This window comes from Daldinia childiae (assembly GCF_008694065.1).
Source record: "Daldinia childiae strain JS-1345 chromosome Unknown Scaffold4, whole genome shotgun sequence".
In the NCBI taxonomy this organism is placed as follows: Eukaryota; Fungi; Ascomycota; class Sordariomycetes; order Xylariales; family Hypoxylaceae; genus Daldinia; species Daldinia childiae.
The window spans coordinates 1,082,071-1,105,487 of NW_022984645.1; the positions used below are offsets into that span (position 1 = coordinate 1,082,071).

At 44.8% G+C, this 23,417-nt stretch overlaps 8 protein-coding genes across 8 annotated transcripts; 1 reads left to right on the forward strand and 7 right to left on the reverse strand.

The window, feature by feature from the left end:
* Positions 1-345: 345 nt before the first annotated feature.
* Positions 346-1,602, reverse strand: GL218_04621 (putative 3-carboxymuconate cyclase protein; the record flags this gene model as incomplete). Its single annotated transcript, XM_033581240.1, has 2 exons — positions 346-1,257; positions 1,309-1,602. The coding sequence occupies 2 exons, from the start codon at positions 1,600-1,602 to the stop codon at positions 346-348; spliced, it is 1,206 nt and encodes a 401-aa protein (XP_033435199.1).
* Positions 1,603-4,385: 2,783 nt separating this feature from the next.
* On the reverse strand, positions 4,386-6,166 carry GL218_04622 (General amino acid permease AGP3; the record flags this gene model as incomplete). The annotated part of the gene is made up of 4 exons (XM_033581241.1): positions 4,386-5,397; positions 5,449-5,561; positions 5,628-5,850; positions 5,916-6,166. The coding sequence occupies 4 exons, from the start codon at positions 6,164-6,166 to the stop codon at positions 4,386-4,388; spliced, it is 1,599 nt and encodes a 532-aa protein (XP_033435200.1).
* Positions 6,167-6,852: 686 nt separating this feature from the next.
* On the reverse strand, positions 6,853-8,260 carry GL218_04623 (Carboxylesterase NlhH; the record flags this gene model as incomplete). The annotated part of the gene is made up of 6 exons (XM_033581242.1): positions 6,853-7,055; positions 7,176-7,437; positions 7,506-7,583; positions 7,647-7,704; positions 7,755-7,848; positions 7,912-8,260. The coding sequence occupies 6 exons, from the start codon at positions 8,258-8,260 to the stop codon at positions 6,853-6,855; spliced, it is 1,044 nt and encodes a 347-aa protein (XP_033435201.1).
* A 763-nt stretch (positions 8,261-9,023) lies between these two features.
* Positions 9,024-10,277, forward strand: GL218_04624 (capsule polysaccharide biosynthesis protein; the record flags this gene model as incomplete). The annotated part of the gene is made up of 1 exon (XM_033581243.1): positions 9,024-10,277. One exon carries the CDS (start codon positions 9,024-9,026, stop codon positions 10,275-10,277), a length of 1,254 nt encoding a protein of 417 aa, XP_033435193.1.
* Positions 10,278-10,430: 153 nt separating this feature from the next.
* On the reverse strand, positions 10,431-11,330 carry GL218_04625 (uncharacterized protein; the record flags this gene model as incomplete). The annotated part of the gene is made up of 1 exon (XM_033581244.1): positions 10,431-11,330. The coding sequence occupies one exon, from the start codon at positions 11,328-11,330 to the stop codon at positions 10,431-10,433; it is 900 nt and encodes a 299-aa protein (XP_033435194.1).
* An 893-nt stretch (positions 11,331-12,223) lies between these two features.
* GL218_04626 (uncharacterized protein) lies at positions 12,224-12,793 on the reverse strand (the record flags this gene model as incomplete). The annotated part of the gene is made up of 2 exons (XM_033581245.1): positions 12,224-12,460; positions 12,518-12,793. The coding sequence occupies 2 exons, from the start codon at positions 12,791-12,793 to the stop codon at positions 12,224-12,226; spliced, it is 513 nt and encodes a 170-aa protein (XP_033435195.1).
* A 358-nt stretch (positions 12,794-13,151) lies between these two features.
* On the reverse strand, positions 13,152-15,632 carry GL218_04627 (SET domain-containing protein 5; the record flags this gene model as incomplete). Its single annotated transcript, XM_033581246.1, has 4 exons — positions 13,152-13,692; positions 13,757-14,288; positions 15,182-15,458; positions 15,528-15,632. 4 exons carry the CDS (start codon positions 15,630-15,632, stop codon positions 13,152-13,154), a joined length of 1,455 nt encoding a protein of 484 aa, XP_033435196.1.
* Positions 15,633-16,081: 449 nt separating this feature from the next.
* On the reverse strand, positions 16,082-22,950 carry GL218_04628 (DNA polymerase epsilon catalytic subunit A; the record flags this gene model as incomplete). The annotated part of the gene is made up of 3 exons (XM_033581247.1): positions 16,082-22,068; positions 22,122-22,264; positions 22,328-22,950. 3 exons carry the CDS (start codon positions 22,948-22,950, stop codon positions 16,082-16,084), a joined length of 6,753 nt encoding a protein of 2,250 aa, XP_033435202.1.
* Positions 22,951-23,417: the final 467 nt, after the last annotated feature.

Here is a 23,417-nt window from a genome sequence, read left to right on the forward strand (position 1 = left end):
GCATTATCAGGAAAGTGTTTACCAATCCTTTACAAATTAGATCCTGAGTAACAAGTTTAATCCATCTTGAGGTGATTGAAGCTAGGGCGCGGGATGTATATAAGCCCGTAAGGTAAAGGTTATGTTTCCTAAAAGCTAGAAGCCTCCATGAGTTGGGTGGTCAAATAATAAAGGTGGCAGATAATGAGGTACCTTCGATGCCATTCATCTATACTTGAGTCATTTGTTAAAGTAGATATATCCAGTAAATTAATAACTCTGTGCCCTACGCCTAGGTTTTGAATTATAAAGACAAAATGAATCTAAAATATGAATACGAAGTAAATAAACAACCCCTTAAAATGCCTACTGAAGAATCGCTAGCCCCTGAGAATTTTTGCCAGCCAACTCCTCGACACTGAATCTCTGAAGGAACTTCGCTTTTCCTTGGCCACCAGAAATATCCAAGACAATAACAGCAGCGCCAGTAGTCTGATTTCCAGGCGATAGAACATAGAGAAAGTTACCGGCTGCCGCGAGGTCGATGAAGCCCGCGTCACCCGTGTGGGATAGATCAATCTGGGAGATGATGCTGGCGTCCTTGGCGCTCATCTCAACGATGCGAGGCAGAGCAACATCTGTGACGAAGACACTCTTGGTAGCAGGGGCATAGGCAGACCAGCATGTCGCCTTTTGATCGCTGAGGGCTTGTTTGCCAACAGTAGTTACGCCTCCGGTTGCCGGGTCAAGGCTAAATACTGCCGCTCCGAAAGAGGCGTCAGTAGAGAAGAAAGTGTTGGTTCCGGGGATGACCTGAGATCCAAACAAGACTGCAGTGCCCTCGGGCGTGGTGCGAGTGTCGTGCGGACAATCCGAATTGATCTCGGAAACGGGCAGCGTAGAGATAAATCCCGTCTTGTTCGTCGCGGGATCGCCCTTGACAATAGTAATGAGCGTCGACTCGTCATCGGAGAATAAGACTTGGGAGACGGTGTTTGTTGGGCCGACGGGCGGGTTTGATTGTCCGAGGTCAAAGGATAGCACGGACTTGAACGAGTATAGACCTCCATCGTGGAACGGGGCGCAGGAGACACCGGCTTGTGTGGCGGTGGTCGCAGCACACAGGATGTTGTTCTTAGCCGATACGGCGACGGTGTTAGGGAAAGGCCTTTGGATATAAGTTGCACCTTCGCTGATGAATGACAGTTGGGTCGGGTCGCTGTCGGAGATCTTCATTGGGGTTACAGACCCACTGAATGCATTCACGGCGAAGACGACCTATTATAAATTAGCTTTCATCTTGGAAAATAGTGTATAATTTAAGCCTACATTTCCAGATATGGTGATGGAAGACTGGCTCAATAGCGCGTCCGGCGCAGCAGGCTGCCCCATAGCAGTTAGGCTGTTAGATCCAACTCCATTCACCGAGTTCTTCTTTCCGGCTTTCAGAGTGCCATCTGGTTGAATAGGCAAAGCTATAATCGAGTTGTCGGCATCATTGGATATGAAGTACACAGCCTTTCCAGTGGTTGGGACAGCCGGTTTGCAAGATGAGGGTCGGTTGATAGCATGGCCAGCAATGCCTTCAGCCAGCATCAAAGTCGTGAGGAAGTTTGCCTTCATGGTGAAGAAGTGGAAAGTTAAGAGAGCGGATGGATAATGAGAGGTTTCGGTTGGATCTGAAGGGTATATTACAGACTGAAAGGAAATGTGATATTAGTAGAGCTGCTTGGTTTTGATAGAATCTGATGATATTCATATTCAATAGAGATTGGATATCTTGGTTATATACACATCACGACTGAACCACGTCGTCGTCTGTTACTAATGAGACGATACTCTGGGGATCATAGATTGGAATCTGTATTTCCCGTTTAGGAAATCCCACTATAAAATTTAAGGCTGCAAATTTACCAGGCATTGTATATAGCACCATGATCTGTCACAGGGGTTAGGCGGGGACTAATCTCGAACTACAGATTGCTTGTTTTCTTACAGGTATATCTAATCGCATACAGAGATGGTTTCATTCCAATATACATACCCCTGCGAGGGATTCATCAGCAAAACGAGGGGCTGAGCAGATTTGAGCCTAGGAGGTACTCTTTGGAATCTTTGTGATTTCCTAATTTAGATCGTGGATCCATCAGTTCGTGGAGTAAAAATGGGCCAAAGAGATGAGATTAGCTACTTGATTAGCTACTTGATTAGCTACTTGTTAACTATCTCTTCAGCTCTTTTACTATTTAGACATCAGCATGTCCCCACTTTGATCAGCTATATCTTAACGCCTATGACAGGTACCTAATGTAAATGATGGTTAATTGATATAATTTTGGTCTGGACCTGATTATGACCATTCGGTATTAACGAGCATGACCGCGTTTTGCATAGGGACTTCAAGGATGTAAGGGGTAAAAAGTCTAGGTGGGATGTCTTTGTGGGATAGACTATTAATAGTCTGCATCTACTGCAAATTAACTTTATAATCTATAATAACCCATTGCAACTAGCTTATTAATATACTTGCGCTTTTATAAATGATTATAATATTGTAATTCACAGTCCTCATGGGTAGAGGTTAGTTATTAATCATTACCTATAAAGTTGTCATAGCCAAGGTGCAAGTAATGAGGGCATATCTAAGATTTCTACAGATAAAAGTGGGTGCACCAGATTTTTACTTACCATCAACATCATTCCTAACATTAGTATTCGCAGAAGTGCTGTTGCTACAAAGTTTATATGATTCAGTATCTATTCCCTCCTAATTAGAGATATATATTTCCCAATTAGAATTACGGATGTTTCGAAATATATGAATTTAGGCTAATGCAACTGTAATCTGAATCCTAACCTTCACTTGGCATCGCTGAGGCAAGTCAAATCCATCGTTTCAGCGTGGCTAAAACAACTCAACGCATGTAAGATTTTGACTAAAATTCTACAACATGAAGTTAAGAATTAATCAATATCCCCCCAGACCGCGACGTCCTAGTAATAAATGCAGTATTCCCCATCTCGACCTGTAAATATCAAATTTACTGATGCAACACTTTTTCCAGTTGCGTCACACTACTCACATTCTCCATCCTTTCTTCTTTGTCTCCTCCTCAAGCTTCTCCTCCTTTTCCTTTATCTTGATCTTACACTTCTCGCAGATCTCATATCTCACGTGGGTGTTTTTCTTGACAATTTTGCACTTTTTGCTTACCTTGTCACAGAAATCCAAGTCTGCCATAGTAGTACCTATAACCTTCCTGCAATTCGGGCATTTGATCTGGCACTGATGTTGGATACACATGGTAGTAGCTGTAAGATGTTGATGTTGTTCGTTGACTGTATCTTTGGAAAATTTCGTTCAATTCCCGATAAGTTTTCAATTATCCTTGACGAGCGCTAGGTAGTAGTGAAGGAGGGTTGTTTCGCTTTAAAATATAGTGCGTATCTTCCGTGAGATAGAAGAGTTTATATAGGTACCTTCTATGTGAAAATAGCGAATGGTGTCGGCGTACAAGCTGACTTCCACGCACAAGATGTGTTGGATGCGAGGTGTTCCGTTGACTATGGTAGTACGATCACCAGACATTAGTCCCAATAAGAACTCTTACACTTTAGTTAAGACACGTCAAGCAAAGTATCGTACAATGATGAGCAGAGTGATTCAGATACGATCTTCGGGATGCGTCACTATGTGTAAGGTTACCTTTTCCTATTGTACACGAGTGACGAAAGAGTACGTATACCCTTACATTTTAATGCCTTAAATAGTATTGAATGCAATTCAATGTTGGCTTACATATCATGTAGGTGTCACTAAAGATTAGATGTCCAACATTGCAGCAGGAATGATCGGTCTAGCCGTAGTCTCGATAATATTTAAAGCGAGGCTTGAGAGATCTTACCGAATAGACCGTGGTTAAATCATATATATGCCTCCTTCCTTGAATCTATATCTTATACAAATAGCTTCAATAAATCATTAAACTAGCAGGACCAAGTTCAGTATTTATCACTTCTCACTCAGTTGAATATAACACAGTGGTTTTGGCGTATATCAACATACCTTTAACGGTAAGAGATTACTACGTAAATTTAATTACTTCACTTTACTGCCTATGGACTGTTCCTAAGCATCGGACGTGAAGGTATATCATGTTAGTTTCTAGAAGGGGGTTCATCAAATAGAACGCTCACTTAGTATTAAGCAGGGTGGTTTAAAAACCTGATAATTATAACATGGATCTCTTAGATTAAGATAATCACTATAAAGTTGCAGCATATTCTGTGCTAAGCACTAATTTCAAATTGGGACTTTAGCTCGTCTTTCATTTTAGGGGTAAGCATTATTTTTATTTTTGCTAATATAATAATCGATAGGTAAATGAACTAGACTTATAAAAGCTCTAGAAAAGGTTCAGAAGCTGACGCCACCACGGTCGGGAACCCCCTATTTCACCCTCGGCGATCTCCTTGTCTTCTTCCAAATCACGACGTCTCCCCGATTGTAAATCGATCTCTTCATTCTTCCAAAATTTGGTTTTGAAAGCGAGTTTATATCCGATAAATATTACAAAAAACAATGGCAATAGAATGTAGGCATCGACAAAGCCGCCGGCGTCCCATGGAGAAAAGTTAGACCAACCTTGTACTAACGCCAGAAATATATTCGCTGCTAAGCCAAAATATGCATTCCAGGGATACCAAAGAGAAACGTACGGTAGATCCTCAACTTGATAACCCTGTGCTTCCCAAGCTTGGCGAAATCGAATGTGAGTGAGAGAAATAGACCCCCAGACGAGGAAAGTTGAAACCCCACTCAAGTTGACAATATATCCATAGGCTTTAGAAGCACCGGTTGAAATATTCATCATAGACAAGGCACCGAATGCATTTGCTAGAGTGATGGCAGGAATTGGTACTCCCCTCTTGTCTGTCCACCCGAGGAAAGACGGGGCCATTCTTTGCTGTGCCATATATAGCAGAGTCCGCGATGCAATGTAGATAGAACTGTTGATGGCAGAAATGCATGTGATAAGAATAAAGGCATTTATGAGATGCACACCACCTTGCCAGCCTGCATTTTGAATCGCAACGGTCATCGGACTTAACAAAGCGCGGCTGCTGCCATTAACAAGCTGATCAGCATTTGCTGGACAGGTGAGACCGAAAAAGAAAGCTGCGCCCATATAGATGAATATGATGCGCCAGAAGACTTGGCGAATTGCTAGCGGGACAGCAACTCGAGGGTTCTTGGTCTCAGTGGCAGCCACAGCCACCGATTCGCAACCAGCATAGAATGTAGAACAGAAAACAAAGACTTTAGCTACACCACGAAAGCCCTCGACAAAAGGCCCTGGGTCATGCCAATACCGGAAGCCTATAGCATCTGTCCCACTGATTCCGCCTGACACGTATCTACGGCTGTTAGCATATTGACTGATATTATTCGTGCGGGTCTCAGCTTACACGATGGAAAATATGTAGAATGCCACCAATCCCACAAGTTTAAGAAGAGCTAGCCAAAACTCAGCCTCACCAAATGTAGAAACACCCAGGAGTTGGAATAATAAGAAAGCGGTCTGGGAAAACGTCAGCAAACTGATTGTAGAAGTTTGATTGGAAAGTCTTATAAGATTAATACATACCCATAAGAGAAGAAAATATCCCCATACGGGTACCTTGTCACTCCAGAATACTAGTATGCTTGTCGTAGCATTATATTCGTTGGCAAGGACCGCGAACCAGATGACGAAGTAGTTCCATCCAACAGCAACACCAAACGCTGGATCCACAAATCGAGACGCAAGCTGAGTAAATGCTCCTCCCGATGGATAAAGAGTGGTCAGCTCGCCTAGGCTTTGCATAATACTAAGTTTTGAAGGTCAGCACCAAATATATATGCATACTGTTACGGGGGGGGCATGCGATGGTACCTGAAAGCAATTATGCCGATGACACCGAAGCCAATCAACAACGAAGCCGGCCCACCGGCGGATAATGCGCCTCCGCTGCCGACCAAAAGTCCGGGTCCAATGATTCCGGCCAAAGCCATCATTGATAAATGTCGCGTCTTCAAACCACGTTTAACCCCGGATTCGGGATCAATTGAGCGGAAGTCATCCTGATCGGGATCATCATAGGGCTGCAAGATGGACCGATCAAGGTCCTTAGGGCTACTACTCATGGTAGGAAAAGATCACGACGCTTTGCTGCATGAAAACAACAAAGTTACAGTATTAATACTGCTTGCCTGACTGAATATATCCTATTTCTTAGAGGGGAATCATACGAGCAGTAGGCACGACGTTGGCGGGCTATAATAACATTTCGCGCCTGGAGAAAAAAAAAAAAAAAAAACTTGATCGGTCTAGAAAACTCGGTGATGATTTCGTTCAGACGGCATTTGTCATTAGTGTATAAAATTGCGTGATTGAGATTTTGCGCCGCGTACCTAGAAACTCGGTGCCAAGCTGACGGGCTTATCCAACCTTAATCCGGCATAGGATTAGCGCAATGTGTACCCCCTGTAGTCATTCTCTAGGGACGGTCTATAACTTGCTCTTAAACATATGCATTCTATCAATTTGATGTTATACACTTAAGTGTATCGTCATACTATTCTGTGGTTTGGATTGATGTAACTGAGATTCTTGAGATTTATTTTCATACCTTGAATGATGCCCAAATTATAGCATGTCCTTTTTTCCCCCGTTTTTAATGCCACTGTTTATCATGGTAAGATGCAAATTTATAAGAATCTCATTGCACTTAAACAAACACCAAGAACATGCCCATATCATTCTCAACGCTATCGTTAAATTCACCATGTTTGCAAGGTTTCCAACGTATTTCCCCATTTCCGTAGTTACTTCATTTCCCATGACCGGAACCAGTGGCATGCTTCGTTAAGAAACTGTTAAACCTCTTGTAGAATACCGGTGTGTTAGGATGGGTCGGGATGACTGCAGGAAAACAGTGCGGTACACCTTGATAACCGTATATCTCAACGTCAACATTCGCAGCCTTAAGAGCTTCGGCATATGCGAAAGCATCATCCCGGAGAATATCATAACCTGCGCATTGTATCACTAAAAAATAGGGGCAACAGAATGTCAGTTGGCTATAGTTAGGATATTTAAACCTAGATAGGGTGATATGTAGGTAGAGCAAGGGATAGGTGAGAATTCTCTTACACGCTGGCGGAAGATTCGTAAGTGATTCTGCAAGTAGAGGTGACTGCCTATAGTCAGGTCTAGGATTAGGATTATAAGCTCTAAGGAAAGCTTCCATCCTTAGGGTGCTAAGAACAGGATTTTCTGAGTTTTGAATGTAACTGCCGTATTCATATTTATCCCGCGGGAAGAACTTGGGATGACAGACTGTGGGGAAGTGAAGGACTTGAGCGATGATACCGGTAATGCCATTTTCCCTAGCCATTATAGCCATGACTGGAGCCTAGGTAGTAATAGTATTAGCAGGTAACATCGTGTGTAGCCAAAAGCGGCATCACTGTGGAAGCTCACGAGATTGCCTCCCGCGCTGCTCCCGGCAAGAATTATTTTCTCGGGATTGATTCCGAGAGTTTTCCCGTTCTTTTTACACTATAGTCAGGTATCATTAATGTATGATCTTTTAATTGTAGCTTGTTAGAGTGGCGAAAATACCCATAACAATCCATCGTAGCAATCTTCAACTGGCCTCGGAAAGGGAAACTCAGGCGCTCTTTATGAGGTTAGCTAGGTCCTATAAAACAGACGGTATAAAATACACACAGTCGGTAATCTACACTAACAACAACAATGTTGGGATTTGTAGCCGCATAAACATTCTCGGTACCGTCTACCTCGTGTCGCCCGACCGCAAAGCCTAAAATGCAGAATATCAGCAGAGTATAGCTAAGGAAAGGGGGTTGTGTGCGATGTTCCATACCACCGCCGTGCATGCGATATACTAGAGTCGCTTCTGGCACAACATTAGGAGACTTGTAGATTTTTAATTCGTTTAAGTAGCCGTCGCGGGCAGGAAATTGTAGCAGCTCTGTGGTAACATCGCGATACCGATCAGGCCCACCAGGGGGCATAACGGCGTCCAGGTCGCCCGCAGCCTGTCGGAAGGCCTCGAAATTGGGCATTGCCCAAAGTGGCGTGTATGCAGCATCGATGGCCGACTCAACTGCTGTATACTCGGGTGTTTTTTCCGATAGATGGCCATACTTAGGCAAAGGCTTGAAGTCGGCGTCAAGATCAAAGTATTCGGACTTATCCTTGAGGTATTCCATGATTATTTACTTGCTGGTTTTCTATAGTATACTATATAGACCTATTACAAAAATTAACAGGTTTGAGTTCATATAGGTCTTGACGGGGTTTTTTATAATTTTAGCATTTTCAACCATTGGTCTAACTATACGACAGTGTCAACCCTGACAAGTCATTGAATGACACGGTTTCGCGTGAGACCCTAGTGTTCTAAGGGTATGCAACCCTGGATTAAAAAATCTATCATCTTATAATCAGAATGAATCATTTTGAAAAATTTCGTTCTATAAATTCCATGGCTTTGTAGCCTTAGGTTACAGGGTAGCATTGGGATTAGTTGGATAAACACGGCATGTCTTACCAACATAATATACTCAGCCCCATTGAGATGAGAAGTGATTTCAAACCCCATCATTATGAATCATAGGGCCAATAGCCATTTTGGTCAGAAGTCCAGCCCTTGTAATTTGATGCCTCTAGCCCCTTGTATGCAGTACATCATCTAACATACAAATCTGGGTGTAAACTTATGTACCTCTTATAGCTACAATTTTTATAATTGATGAAGGATTGATAGATGTGCATATGTGAGAAAAAGGTAGTTGGTAGTAGTGTTAGCTGCGTATCTCACCTCGGCCATGGTCTTCGAGAAGCCACCCCAGGATAATTTAATACTACCTGCCACCTACGAATGTATAAATACTCAGTGTCCAACATTAACAATGTACTATAAAGACATCTTCATAACCTCGTACAACGCTCAAAACGACCTCTTTGGCCAGTATGGCTAAATTCGAACTACCAAAGTCAGCAAGCGGTCTCCGCGTAGTATCTAACACTCAACTCGACCTACGGCCCGAATCCGAAATTATAAACGAACTCCGTTATTTTCGACCCATTACTTCAGAGAAGAATGTATGGGCTTTCTGGGATAAGGGTATCGATTATATGTATCCAAGCTATAGATGTACGGTGGTGAACTGGGTAAAAAAGCTCGGCAAGTCCTGGACAGTTCGCCTCGTAGATCTTGTCGAGGACTCACCTAATAACATCTACAAATATGTCTCCCAAGACTGGTTTCCCGACTGTTTCGTAAACGGGACAATGGACGGCAGGCATGCGGCACAACATTCCGCTGATCTTGTGAGGCTGCCGCTTCTATTCGAGTATGGAGGTGTCTGGATGGATGTCGGAAGTATGTTACACACTCATCTCGACGCCCTATTTTGGGATCACCTCACGGCTCCGGATACCCCTTACGAGATGGGCGTCTGGAGTATTACCGGGCAGATCAGAAAGGAATGGGGCTGCTTCGCAAACTACGTGATAGCTGCACGAAAAGGTTCCATTTTTATCAAAAATTGGCACAACGGTTATAAACAGCTGTGGAAGGGACGCACTAATGCAAAGGGCTTCCATAAAAGGCCCCTAATACGGGACATCGGGCTTGCTGAGGGAATGGCCGACTGGGGTTTCGAGGGTAAGATCAAAGAGATGAGCGATTACGTGGCGCAGATGCTCATTGGCGACCGTACGAGAAACCTGCTCGATCTAAACACCGGCTGGAACGGACGCGAGTATTACAACAACCAGGTATTTATGGTGGAAGGGATTCTGAACGGTGTGCTAGGCGCGATCAAGACAGACGCCGACGGAGCTAAGCAAGTAGAGCTCTTCACTACTAGGCTCGACGAACCAGATGAAGCAAAAAGGCAGGCGGCCGAATCCTTCGTAATAGAGATGTTGGAGAAAAGCCACATGTATAAGGTATACCATAACTCGGGAGGTGGTCTGCCCGCGCTGGGAGACCTTGTGAAGAAGAAGGAATTCTGGGATGCAGACCATAGGCCTGGCACCTTCGGCGAGATGTATAGGTATGGCACAGTTCACTGGGAGTCAACTCGTGCGGTGGAACGGTTGGTACCGCAAATCGACGAGAAGGATCAACTAATTCGGGCTACACCTACAACCCCGGCATTACGCAAATGGAAAAAATGGTTGGGACTACTGGTTAATATAAAGCAGGCCTTAATGTAGCATTGCTGATAGAAAGTATTCTAGTTCGCGTCGATATACTTTGTTATATGTTGTATTAGTTACATTGTTAAAACTCATAATTCCACGCGAAGTGGAAATCGAAGATTAAATTTTGATATCATCATTCTATAGGTAGTTACTATAACTTGTACTTCAGAGTTTATTGCGTATGATCAATTTTTCCTCTAACGCCACTGTTGCCTTCCAATGGTTTTCTATCGTAGACCAATATCGAGCAGGATGCACTCTCATGTGGCCGACGTGTGGGGAGTCATCAAACATTTCCAACGTTGTCTTGTACCCCTTATTCTTTGCTACCTTCGCTTGTGCTTCAATGTCTTCCCACCAAATAATGTCGTCCTTCTTGGAATATAGGTACGCTCTAGGAGCTCTAGGTGTTGCTATTGAGTGATCCAAGAATACCCTGCCGCTATAGATCCCGGAAGGCTCCCTTCCAATGGCTTTCTCAATAAGATGCATTGTATATAAGAATGTCCACCATATTCGCCGCGTCACTGTAAACGGCCATGGAAACCATTTGGCTGTTCCTACTGCCATTGCCTTCGACCATCGCCCTACTTCTTTAGCGAAGTCAAAACTACCGGGCGTAGAATCGTTTATACATAGATGGTGGGGAAGAGCCTTGTCTTTTCCGTGACGCTCTTGATAGGCGTTCAATGTTGCAGCAGCATAAATACAGCCGGTATTAGACATGATATGTAAAAGTATTCTTGACAAGTCATCATGAGGAGTAGGAAATACGGTGTCGATAATAGGCATCATATCCTTAGTTCTTTGGTCAAGCGACTGAGACGTAGCTGCAAAGGTTGATGATATCACCATCAAGATCCGAGCCCCTGGGAATAGCTTATTATAACCATCGACATATTTGGCGACAGTCTTTGGGCTGCCGTCACCCCATCCGTATATAATGATCGTTGTGGGGTGATCATTTGGTGTTTTCTTGGTGGTTTCGGATGAGTCTTCATTACGGATGAAGATCCGATCGGAGATAGGTGTAAACCCCGATAGCCCCTTTTGCTTCCCTGCCATGTCTGCAAAAGAGAAAATCGACAATTACGGATAAACTAAGATTGATACTTAGGTAGATATAAGCACAAGTTGCAAGCAAAGTACCGAATATATAGGAGATGGGTATAGCTGAATATAATTACTAAAATTTAGAAGATTTGAGGTCAAGTTGTTAACACACAGTAAGTCCGACTCGGTTAGTGTGATTCAACGGGATGGATAGGGGTAGAATATTGTCTGACCTGTCAAAAAAGTGTTGGGCGCGAAGGATATAGATACATAACCCTGCTAGCCGAGGTACGTGGAGCTGATAAATACCTCAAGTGGCTTATCAAAGAGGCTGAATGCAATAAATTTATAGGCCTCGATGTAGGAGCAGTTTCAAAATCATGAGGATCACCTGGATGAGACTTTGACTTATCATCTTACCGGTGAGAAATTACGAGCTAATGCTGGTGTTGGCAAGCCAATCATTAGAAGGCAATTAAGATACTTGCTTCTTCCTCGAACAATATAAGACGCGAGGTGATCTCATTTAACCCAAATGAGATCTAACATACCTAACATGAAGCAGAGGTAATATGTAATATTATAAGCCACCAACCTAATAATCATAAGTTCCCCATGCTTTTCTATCTTCTGATAGCAAATGCAAGTCGAATCTCCAGAGTTTCGATGCCTAAGTCAACAAATAGCTCCAACAAGTCTTCATTAATAAGAACACCCCTCACGTTATAATAAGAAGCCTCATGTTCGATGTTACTCTCATCTGATCCTCGAAATTCGAAGCCAACACTGAGGTTATTCCAGATGAATACACCCCATTGTAAAGTGACTAACTCCCACTGCCCAAGCCCCCTTCGTTGGTCGGGCTGCTCGCCGACAATTATTAGTAACTCCGTAGCTTTGTTGAACTACCACATCACTTCTGGCAGTATACCGACGTTGATGGGGCGCAGAAAAACGTCCAGAGACACGGCAACACGCTCGGGTTCGGATTTAAGGACGAAAGGTACACCTTCTATATCACCCAGGCCCCTACGCTGGAAGTCGTCCCACCTTTCGGGCGTTATATATAATACATCGCGCTGAGGATTGAAGGAGCGTGAGAAAATCTTCTGGCCGTTCTCGTTTATTTTGATATTGATACCCTACGAAGGTTAGGCAGGGCTGACTATGCTAGAGGATTGAGGATTTACAATACTTACCTGTTCGCGGAACCAATCCAGCGCAACACCGCGAGCCTCGTGATTGGCGTTGAAGATATGCACATCTAATTGGACATCATCATCCAACCGGCCGGGGAAGAAGCGCATCTCCAGATCCCCTGTCTCTGGTACCATACTCTCAGGGTCTAGCCACCAACATTCACGTTTGAAGAAGAATAGACTCGGCCCAGTGTATTTCGGCAAGGCCTCGCGCCAAATTAGGCGGCGAAGTTCTGTCGGAAGTTGGGAGAAAAGAAAGAATGTTGTCTCTGCCATGGCAATTGGGTTTCTAAGTGGTATTGGAGAGATAAGAGCTTCAGTGTTATTCTTGATATTGAAACAGTACCTATGAACCTATATTTTGTCTTGTTTGGTATAAGCTCTGTTGTAAGGTTGTTGTTGTTGTTGTTGTTGTTGTTGTTTAAGATGAGGTATAAGGTATAGATGCGTCAATCAATTGTTACTTATAATATGGAAGGTATACCAATGGCAAGTTCGATATATACATCTACCTAATATAATACGCGTCAGGTACATACAACATTTAATATCTCGGTTGTAATTACCTGATTACCTAGCTTAGAGTATTTGACATCCTGAGCAGGAAACCAGTTCAAAGTATCGTCTCGAATGATCATTTCCCCTTCCCCTTTCCCAAACTTCCTCTTCTCCGCTTCCCCCAAGTCCAATGCGCTTTCGGATTCTCAGCCAAAATCCTCATAGCCTTAGCGTCAGCCGCATTTGGTCCCAGTTCTCTTTCCACGGCTCCTACTGCAGCTAGAGCGTATTTTTGCGCCTTCTTCTCTTCGCCGAACAGTGCAAAGTTGAGCGCCGCCCGCGTATATACCCGTCCAAGATAGACATCCAGTCTTTCCTTTTCGTATAAATCTGCTAGCTGCCCTCCAGTTTCTGCAGTTACGATTGTCTGGTTAAAATTCTCTAGGGCGGTTTCTAACTCTTCGATCTTCTGAAGCCTCGCATCTGAAATAGCGACCTCTTCGTCACTCATGCTGCAGTGAGAACAAGCGCATTCGAATCCCCACTTGCGTAGGCGAGAACGACGTTCTTTTCGTGAGAGCATTAGTTCGATATAGCTAATACTTAGTTCCTGACCAGGCTCTATATCACGCGCGGCAACTGTGATATGAGTCATGTTAGAAATACGATAGTGAATACTAAGTGATAATATTGTTATTATATATTTGCATATTGAGAATTCGCTTCTGGGAATAGACTTACTTTGGCCGACAGTCGTGATTAAATCGAGATATCTCAGGATAACATCCTAGGTGGCCTCCCGAGTCGTTTGCCCCGTCGATGTACATTTGGAAACAATTTGTCTCTATTTTATCGTAGACGTCCTCGCCCATCTGGCCCATGAAAAGTTCTCGACCTCTAGTGGGAAGCTTTCCCACGGCAAGGTCATATAGAACATCCCTAGTCCCGGGCTCCATTTCAACATGAGGGTCGGTCTGCACCATCATCGTCGGGGAACGTATGAGAATAGTTTCCCCTTTACGTATTTTCCTATCGGCAACGATACCAACGCCCTTTCCAGGTACTTCTGCCACGTGGAATGGTAATGTTGCCGCCCCATGATTAGTCGTGACTGGGAAATTGCTTGCAATTTTTGCATTTATTTCGCTGGTAATAAGTACGATCCCATCACCCATGTGGCCATTTGAGAAGATACATGTTTCGTTCACACAATGTTTGGGGCCTTCCCAATCCAAATTGACCTTCAAGAGTTTGCTCGGATTTCTCTCTTGTGCTAATTCAAATTCAGCACAAGTTCGGTCTCCTGTTTCACTCAATGGGCTCCATGGACATATTGTAGTAAGAGAATTTGCTTTGGCAACCGCCCCCAAAAATGCCAGACAACCATAGAGTTCGGTAACGCGCATAGTCTTATATGGGAAGGTCTAGTAGAAATCGCGCAATATTATAATAGTAGGTTAATATTATGCTCATCGTTTTATTCTAATGAGAAATCTTAGATATGTGAAGGACAACCGTGTTCATTTGAGGGCGATCACAATAGTTCGTGATCGTCGAATATGTTTCCTTCTCTTTGGCTATATACAGCTTTATCCGACCTACAGCACAAGATTCGCGAATTCCGCTACAGCTTTCAAGGAAGAAACTAATATCTTGGCTATTCCTCTAATTATTACTTTCTCATAGCTGGTAGGTAAGTATCCCTTGCAGAGATATTAATTATTGACCAAGCGAGTATTGTGATCTACTTTAGATATTATTTAAATAATTTGCTCAGAGTCCAGTATTGAGTAATGAGGTCCATAACCGTCTCCATGTCAAACACAGCAATACAGACCAATATCTCAGGTCTTTACTACTCTAGCCGTAGTAAATATAATCGGAGAACCCTTAAAGGGAATCCATCATGCATTGATAAGAGTACTTAATTACGCCACCTCCACGGGCATGCTTGTTATAGACACTTGCCGACTTTCAAACATTAAATGACTTAGACCCCAATTCCAAGACAAGACGTCCAATCTGACGTACCGTTCCCCGGCTAGTAATGATGTCGTTAAGAATCCTTATCCTGTTTTCCTAAGCTAAGCTTCTTCACCCAACTCCAAGCCGACTTCTTTGGCTTCTTCTTCACTTCCCTAACGTTACCGATCCCGAAGCGCTTACACTGGCCCTTCGTCGCGAGGAAGCACTCGTCCCCCTCCCAGCAGCACATCCCCGGATACCAAACCGCGGCGCTGTTCGTCAAGATCTTCAGCGTCTTGGACCCTTGCGTGCGCACCGCGACATTGGTCCCCGTGTGGACTCGTTCGTCGTCATCGAGCTGCATCTGCCCGTACAGGAGCACGATGATGCATTCGTCGGGCAACGGTGCTGATACCTCGCACGGTCTTCCATCGTGTGATTCCGTCTCTGTGTACGCCGGGATACTTTCCCATCCGAGCTATAGCTACATTAGCCCTGGCGCCTTCGTGTGGTGGCGAAATAACGCCCCGTCCAAGATGAGACATACGTGAGCGGTGATAAACTTAGCCTTCTCACCCAACTCATCGCGGCTGTTCAAGCCTTCGCGAAAAGCTTTCCTATCTGGAACGTCTGCTTTTCCTATGATCGTCATGTTTTCTCCTGTGCGAACTAGAGGCTACCGGATAGCAATGTTTTTAAAATTAAAGGTTGAGATGCATGAGCCGTGCTGGACTTTCTAGGGGCTTAGGCATCAGGCTGTAAAGAATACCCCGCCTGCGATGGCAATGATACTTCGCTGCATACTACGTAGTGTAACGAAACATACCGAAATTCGGAGTAGGTAATGGTTGGATAAACATGGAACTTTTCATAGGACTTTAATAACTGCGACACATGTCATATTCTAATCGGTGTAGAACTGCGGTTGTTCGCGGAGGACTGTACTGCAAGTGCACAAGAGAATAGAAGAGCCGAAGTATCACGAGAGAGAAATAATTGCGAAAGAATAGTAAGGTAATTTATCACGTAAAGGTATATCAGCCTAGGACAATCAATATCGCTACAAACACGCGAAACGCCTAATAGTCCTAGAGCTATATTCTATAGCCCATCTAGAACTTCCGCGACAAGACTCTCTAGCATCCGGAGGCCGAACCACTTCGCCACGCCTTGATATACACCTAACCGCCTGACCACTTCACCCCTCTTAACGCTCTCCGCCCACGGACCGCTACATGTACAATGCTCCATGAGGTCATTCAACCGCACGCTGCCGCACCGCTCACACTTTAGGTCTTGCGTGCTCCACTCCACCACCATACTCTGCACATCCGCCAGTAACCTCTCCTCGATCTTCAGTCTGTCCAGCTCAGCATCGCAGAATGGACACTGCCATGTCTTGGCTGCCGCTGCCCTCCGTATTTCCGCCTCGTTGTCACCGGCAAAGCTATTTAGGTCCGGTAGTAGGTGCTCGTCGCGGCACAAGTCCCAGTCGCGGGCGAGGGTGCACTCGTGACAACTCCACTGTGATACTTTGAGGCTCTCGCTTGGATTTGCGAACGCACCCTCTTTACTAAACTCGCGCACTTCGAATAGTGCGAGCAACTCTTTCCTTAGCAACCGCGCTTCCATGGTGATGTTCTTGTCTAGTGACAGGACTTGCATAAGGTTTTTTACGAGTTCAAGTACCGCATTGCGATTTTGCATATTCTTCAAGTGGCTACCTGGTAGAACCGGGAATGACCAATCCGACGCTAGTTCTGGGTGAAGGAGCTCACGAGCTTGGGTCGAGACAAGGGACCTAATCTCCTTCTTGAGTTGTTTTTCGAAATCCTTGCCGAGGATAGCCTGCGAGAGATCACCATCATCACTTTGAGACCCGTTGCGCAACGGTAACTGCGTGAGACGTGGTGTCGCATTGGGGTCTCCGTTCACCATTAAGGGTCGTTTGAGTCCGTGCATAAGTTGTATAAACTCGACAACCCAATGCTGGAACGTGTCCTGTAGTCGAAGAGGTAGGAATGTCTTTATCTGCCAGTTCATGATAGTCTGTAAACTCTGCTGCTCGGCTTCAATAACTTCCTGGCAAGCTTTCCCGCCGTAGTTAAACTCATCATACCACACCAGGTAGTCCCAATACTCCTTGATTTCGAGATCAATAAAATGAAATAGTGGCTTGCTCTTAATGCTCTTTAGGATGTATTGGCTGTATGCATATGCGTTGCCTACTTCCGACTTTGTTGTCTGTAGAAGTAGTCGATTCGAATTCGCAAACACAACTTGCGAACCGACCCGACGGAAGTCCGCCATAAGCTGCTGCATCGCTTTGCGGCTCATCATCTGCACATAATATTGTAATGCTCGGTCGTACATGAAAGAGTCAGGGGACTCGACCCATCGCACTAGATGCTGGACAAGAATATCGGCCATAGGACTGCCCTTGCATGCTTCCGCCCACCAAGACTTGACCATCTCACGTAGTACCAGTACTCCGGCATTAGCAAACGCTGATTCAGAATGCAAAACCTCGTTACCGTCCGATGGTGCAGAGTCAGCAGCGGGATTGAAGGAAACTGAATCTGCGCCTTCGAGCTCATTGATTAGGGCTGATGTGAGTATGGTGTTAATAGCCAGATTACGAACTTCGATATCGATACAAACTGACGCATACGTTCCAGGGGTATTAATCGAGGGCATAGTGACTGTATCAAGTAGGCCTGTCACATCGTCTTGCTCATAGCCGGCATGATCTGGCCTAGGGCCTGGCGACCACCACAGCACTACGTTATTTAACTGTAATCGGCGAGCGTACGCAACGTCGATAAGGAACCTCGGATCGTCGCGCTCCAAGTTACATAAGGGTATATCGCCATACCTTGCTAGGGCTGTGAGGTGAAGAATCCACGACCCAAGATTGAGGTAGTGAGAAACAAGACGCCTAGCGACAACAGATTGCCAGCCAAGAGGGGGAAGGGAGCTGTCTGCCTGGTCGTATCGAAGGGGAAGAATAGGGAACTCTGCGAGGGTGGGGATATCATGAACTAGTAAGCTTTGCTGAGATGACTGAATAACAAGCATGAGGGGCTTCAACTCATCCTTCTTCATCTTCTTGATCAGATCACTAATTTCAAGATGAGCTTTTCGTCGCGTCGTTACCTGAGTTACTTTGAACGCTACTTTCTCCTGGTAGGCAAAGCATTCTTGCCAATTAGTACCCTCTCCTTCTTGTCGTCTCTTTGCAAGCATCTCACTATAGATCTTTGTGACGTTAGGTAGGTCTTGCCCGGCATCCCTGTTCTTTTGAAGGATGACTATATGGGCCTCGTCCCTAGTTGAGGAGAATACACCAAATATCTGCCTCTCGCCCGCGGTGATATGTGATATGTAGAGGTACGCAAGTGGATTAGAGTCCAGGTAGGCCTTGGGTTTTGTCGGCTTTATTAAACTCCTAAGATCGAAACCTTGATCCAAGCCATTTCCGAGTACACCGGGCTGGCTTTCGTCAATGGTACACGAGTTGCCAAGTTGAAGCACTGCTCGAACGTTTAGTGGGACTTGCTTCTCATATACGCCTTCTACACTCGGGTGATTAAACAGCAATGAAAATTTTTGGGACTCGGCAAAGTAAATATCCTCAGGGACGGTAATTTTGAACAAGTGTGTTGACGAGTGTCCATTTGGCAAAGTATGATAGACTTGCTCTACTTCGCAACCCTCAACTTCGATGTCGGGGAGATCCTTGCCCTTGAGGTTTAGGAAAACCTGCCGTGAGACTTTGATCTTGAGTGAGTGAACCTTTGCGTCAATCAAGACGAAGGCAGCTACCACACCTGGATTGTCAGTCGTTCGGAGCTGAAGTAATTGCCACGTATTCCTGAACGTAACTTCTGCTCTCTGGCGGAATGTCTGCTGGATGTTGCCGCTCGCATTACCACGGCGGTCTCCAAAGAGGTGGCGCCGGCGGATTCGGGCCTGCTTTTGGATTTTCCACTTTTTCTTTTGGTATTCCAAAAATGCTGGGTAGTCATCAGAGGGATTTGGCATCTCTTTCGGGAGAGCCGAAAAAGGGTCTATATTCTCCTTTTCTGGTTCGGGGGATTTTCTCTTTGTTGCTGTTGGCGGAGGCTGGGATGCGTTGATGACTGCAGTTGTACTCTTCGGCTTTAGTAACTTGGACCCGAAATCTTCGAGATCGTCTACTCTCGAACCTGTAAGATTTGTTATATCTTCTAGAGGTCCCTTGGTACTTGTGAATAGATCGGTTAATTTTTTCTGCTTCATTTTGTCGTCCTTGATATTGATCCGCCGCTGAAGCCAGTCTGGGTGTGCCACTCGCGGGACTGGGTTACGGACTTTTTGTAATGCGGCAGGAATAGTGATCAGCTTCTGAATAACAGAACCCAATCGTTCTAAATAGTAATTCCAGTCTAAAAGCGCCCTGGGATCGGTATCGGCGGGTTCTTCTTTGAGCCACTTTGTCAAGTATGTTCGCTTGATCTCCGGTGCGGCAGAAAAGATGGCGACAGGAACAGCTCGTTCGGTAACTGGAGCATTCCGAGGTCTAGCGCAAATAATATACTTGCAATTAAGACCCTTATCTTTAACCATCTGCTCGCCTAAGAACTCTGCTAGCCGTTTGGCCGTCGTGATGGATGTGGACTTCTGGCTTCCGTATTCCTCGAGTGTTTTAGACATGCTTCTATTTTCGCAAATGAGATCGATGAGTTCTTCATCAGCTAGTGTCGAGCCCTTATTGTCAAGAACGTCCAGCCATCTGTTTGCGACTTTTGCTACCGCAGCGTAACACTCGGTGAGGTTAGTTCCCTCTAAGAAGAACTTGAAGATTTGCTGCTGGAAGATCTTAATAAGCTTGAGCTCACCTCTTCGCTTCACCTCGAATCCTTTGAGCTCAGCCAGACTACCGTCGTCATTAAAAACAGCATATCTTTTCTTCAAGTTCTTGTCTTCTTCTTTCGATGTCGGCAAAACCATCGCCTTGTAGGGACCGTCGACTTCGAAGAAAATTGAATTATCGCTGTGCGTTTCATATTTAAATGTTTTTGGATCAACCAGAGTCTGATATTGGTGATTCGTGAATTTGGCGTGGACAAGATGGTTCAACATGACACAAGGATATGAGATAGCACATTTCTTGCCGTTCTTAAGTTTAAAGACGAAATTTTCTGGAAATGTAGCAGGCAACATACACCAAATGCCATCCGTATCGAGTTCAAGCGGTCGGCCAAGGCGTTCTACAAGAGATCGCGCCAACTGAATGATGGTTGCGCCAGTTAAACACGTCACACCGGCCATTTCCATAGAGTACCATCTCGAACCCTTTCGCATGACATAACCGTAGAAAGAATTTAAAATAACCTTGTGCGCAAGTTGTAGAGAGTCGTAAAGGACAATCATCTTCTTCGCGGAGTCAACCTCTGTGCTTGATGCTCCGGAAGACTTTAGAGATTCGGTCTTGCCTTTCCAGACTTTCGCTTGTCCTTTATAATCATATCGACGATCTCTGAAATCTCTGACGGTGTCGATATAGAAAGGATTTTCTCGTTGACAAATAATTGCCTCCCGGACAATAGTGGTCGAATCACGGATCTTGTGATAAACCTTTTGACTATACATCTGCAACCGTTTCCGGATGAGACCGGCCTGTTCATCTTCTGGTAACTCTTGAAAAGTTCGCATAGGTCCGCCAGGTCGTTTACCTGGAAATTTCTCGTTTTCAAGCGCATGCCGAATCATGTTATATTCGTCTCGCTTCGCAGGTAGGTACTCGCCTCTCCAAGCCCAGGGCATTCTCCTGTCGCAAGTTTTACCTGGGCGGTTGAAATCGCAGGCAGCGCAGTCCGACTCCTGAATCATTGAGTCTGGCTGCAATCGATTTGTTGTCATAATGTTAGGGTACATAGAGGCAACATCTAAGTGGTAAATTAGAGGTCGCTCGTTTCGATTAGGTGTCTCTTTGAGTTGTAATAACCGCGATGCAATCTGCTCTTTTACCTCATCATAGTTCGTAACATCATCTAGAGACTTCTTTTCTTCGATTTCGATCACGAATTTAAGAGCCGCATCTAAATCTCCGAGGAGCTCATCAACCGCACCGGGATCGACAGCAAAATTCACCGGAATATCTGCTCGAAATACACCCGCCTCGATACTTTCGACGTGGCCGCCGACATAAGTTTCCGCGTCGAGTAGATGTCCATCCCAAAAAGCCTCTTTAGGTGACATGTGCTTATTGGGTAGGATGATCTCGTGCTTATATGCTTGCACCATCAACAGCATCTCACATAAGGTACCCGTTCCTTTGCGTAATACGTCATCGCCTCCCAGAGGTAAAATTGTACACAACGAGAAGATGAATGGGTGGATATACTTCATGTATAGGTAGTACGTAGCGACGGCATCTGAAACTGAATACTCTGCTAGCGTCTGAGGCCTTTCGTTCGCGTATGGTGTCATAAGCTCCGGATCAAGTTCGTCTGGATCGTACCCAAGCTTGGCAACGGTAACAGCCTTCAAACCTCGACTACCCTGGGGTAAGTAAGAATCTCGGTTGACCCACGCTAGACAATCCATATGGACGCCATACGTGCACTTGTAGATGTCTTCACTATCTTTCTTCCATCCAATCTCTCGGTACATATCGATACCATTGATACTGGCTCTTGTTTCTACAAACGGCCAATCGAAAAAGTCTCCGTTGTACGTAGCAATGACGGTCGGTCTCGCCTCTTTAACGTGTGAGAAGAACCTCTCAATAACAGCTTTCTCGTTAGGCTCGTTAAAAATCATGAATGTTCCAGGGTATTCGGGTTTTGGGGTGTATTCGAAATCTGCAATGTCCTCCGAGACGATCTCCCGATTCGTGATGAGGAAACCTTGCCCGTCGATCATATACGACATCATCATAATCTGATCTATAGCGGCGTCGGGGAATTTGAGAGGGGCCTTTGATGTCTCAATATCAAAGGCCATTACTACAGGGTCGGCTTGAACGATGTGTTCTTCATTAAGCGTTATAGTGGTGATGCCATGCTTTACTTCCACCCAATACCATTTTCCTACTCGAATATCTGAAATTCTCATCAGCATGATATAGCAATGGAAGCTAGTGATATACTCTCACCCATATCTATCATTACTCTTACGTGGTACGGTACGTCGTACTCTCTAATATCGACTACGTAGTCGCTAGCGTCCGCAAAAGAAGCATTATGTCGTCCATCGTCATCTCGTGAATCATCAAATAGGTCGAATCCCGCTTGTTCGCTATATTTTATGTTAGTATCTAGACATTTGGAGTAAAAGCCTTCTGGGAATAGGGAGACTAACGAAGCAACCTCTGCATAAACATCAACCGTGCCCATGGATTTCTTATTCTTCTCCGCTACAGGCATTATATCCCGCCTCGCACTCATTAAATCTTGTACGTTCCTAAACCGTAACTCGAGGAACGTCCTCCTATATCCAAGAAGGTGGTTCGGCATAGACAGGTCCTCCTTTTCAACTCGTCTAATGCTATGTACGACACCTCCGCCTGGTACTCGTTTAAGCCACTCCTCAACTTCGCCTTCTCTTCCCTTTCGGCACGCAATGACAAAGTATGGTTCGTATTCGACGGTTGCCTTAAATGTCTGTCCGTCTTCCTCGATAAAATAGCAATCTAAGGCCGCTCTTCCACCAGGGGCTCGATCGTCGCCAAGTGCTACGGTCGTCGGTTGGACATTGACAAGCCATCCCTCTTTTCTTCTACCCGACTCGTATCTAGCAAACCCCATAGACTCGTCAATTTGCTGTGCAAGGAGTGTCCGTTCCGCTTTCTCGTCGGCTGATGTAGCCTCGTTGCGTGTAGTTGAAGCAGCAAATGTTCGAGTTCGGTTGCCACCATGGTAGGCATTCTTGCCTCCCCGCCGAGCATAACCCTTTTGAGGGCGGCGTAGAGATGTGTTTGGCATATTAAAATCAGTAGGAGAGGGATGGTTTTAATTATAGCCTAGCGAAAAAGTTGAAGGAATTGTCGATTATGGCGACGGTATCGTTAGAATGTAGGGTATTTTGGGCGTCATTTGCGACGGTAAAGTTATAATAAGATAACCAATCCAATTAAGATTTCCGAGAATTACCTTATTAAAATAACTAATTGAAGTTCTAATCTTCAAATTTGTTATTTAGTATGGTGGTTGTACCTAAAAGAATCTATAATCGATATAGAATTGGCTACAAAACCCCTGTCCCATTAAATGCGAGACGCGTCTTTGCAAATGTTCGCGTTTTATGTGTTACCATTGTCGCGTTCTTTAAAGTGCCCCTATATATGCATAATAGCACTCAATTCTCTTCACTCGTTTAGTTGAATATTCCCAGTGGGGCCTCTGCATAGCGGCGTCATAGCTCCAAATCGCGATTTTTATAGTCAAAAATA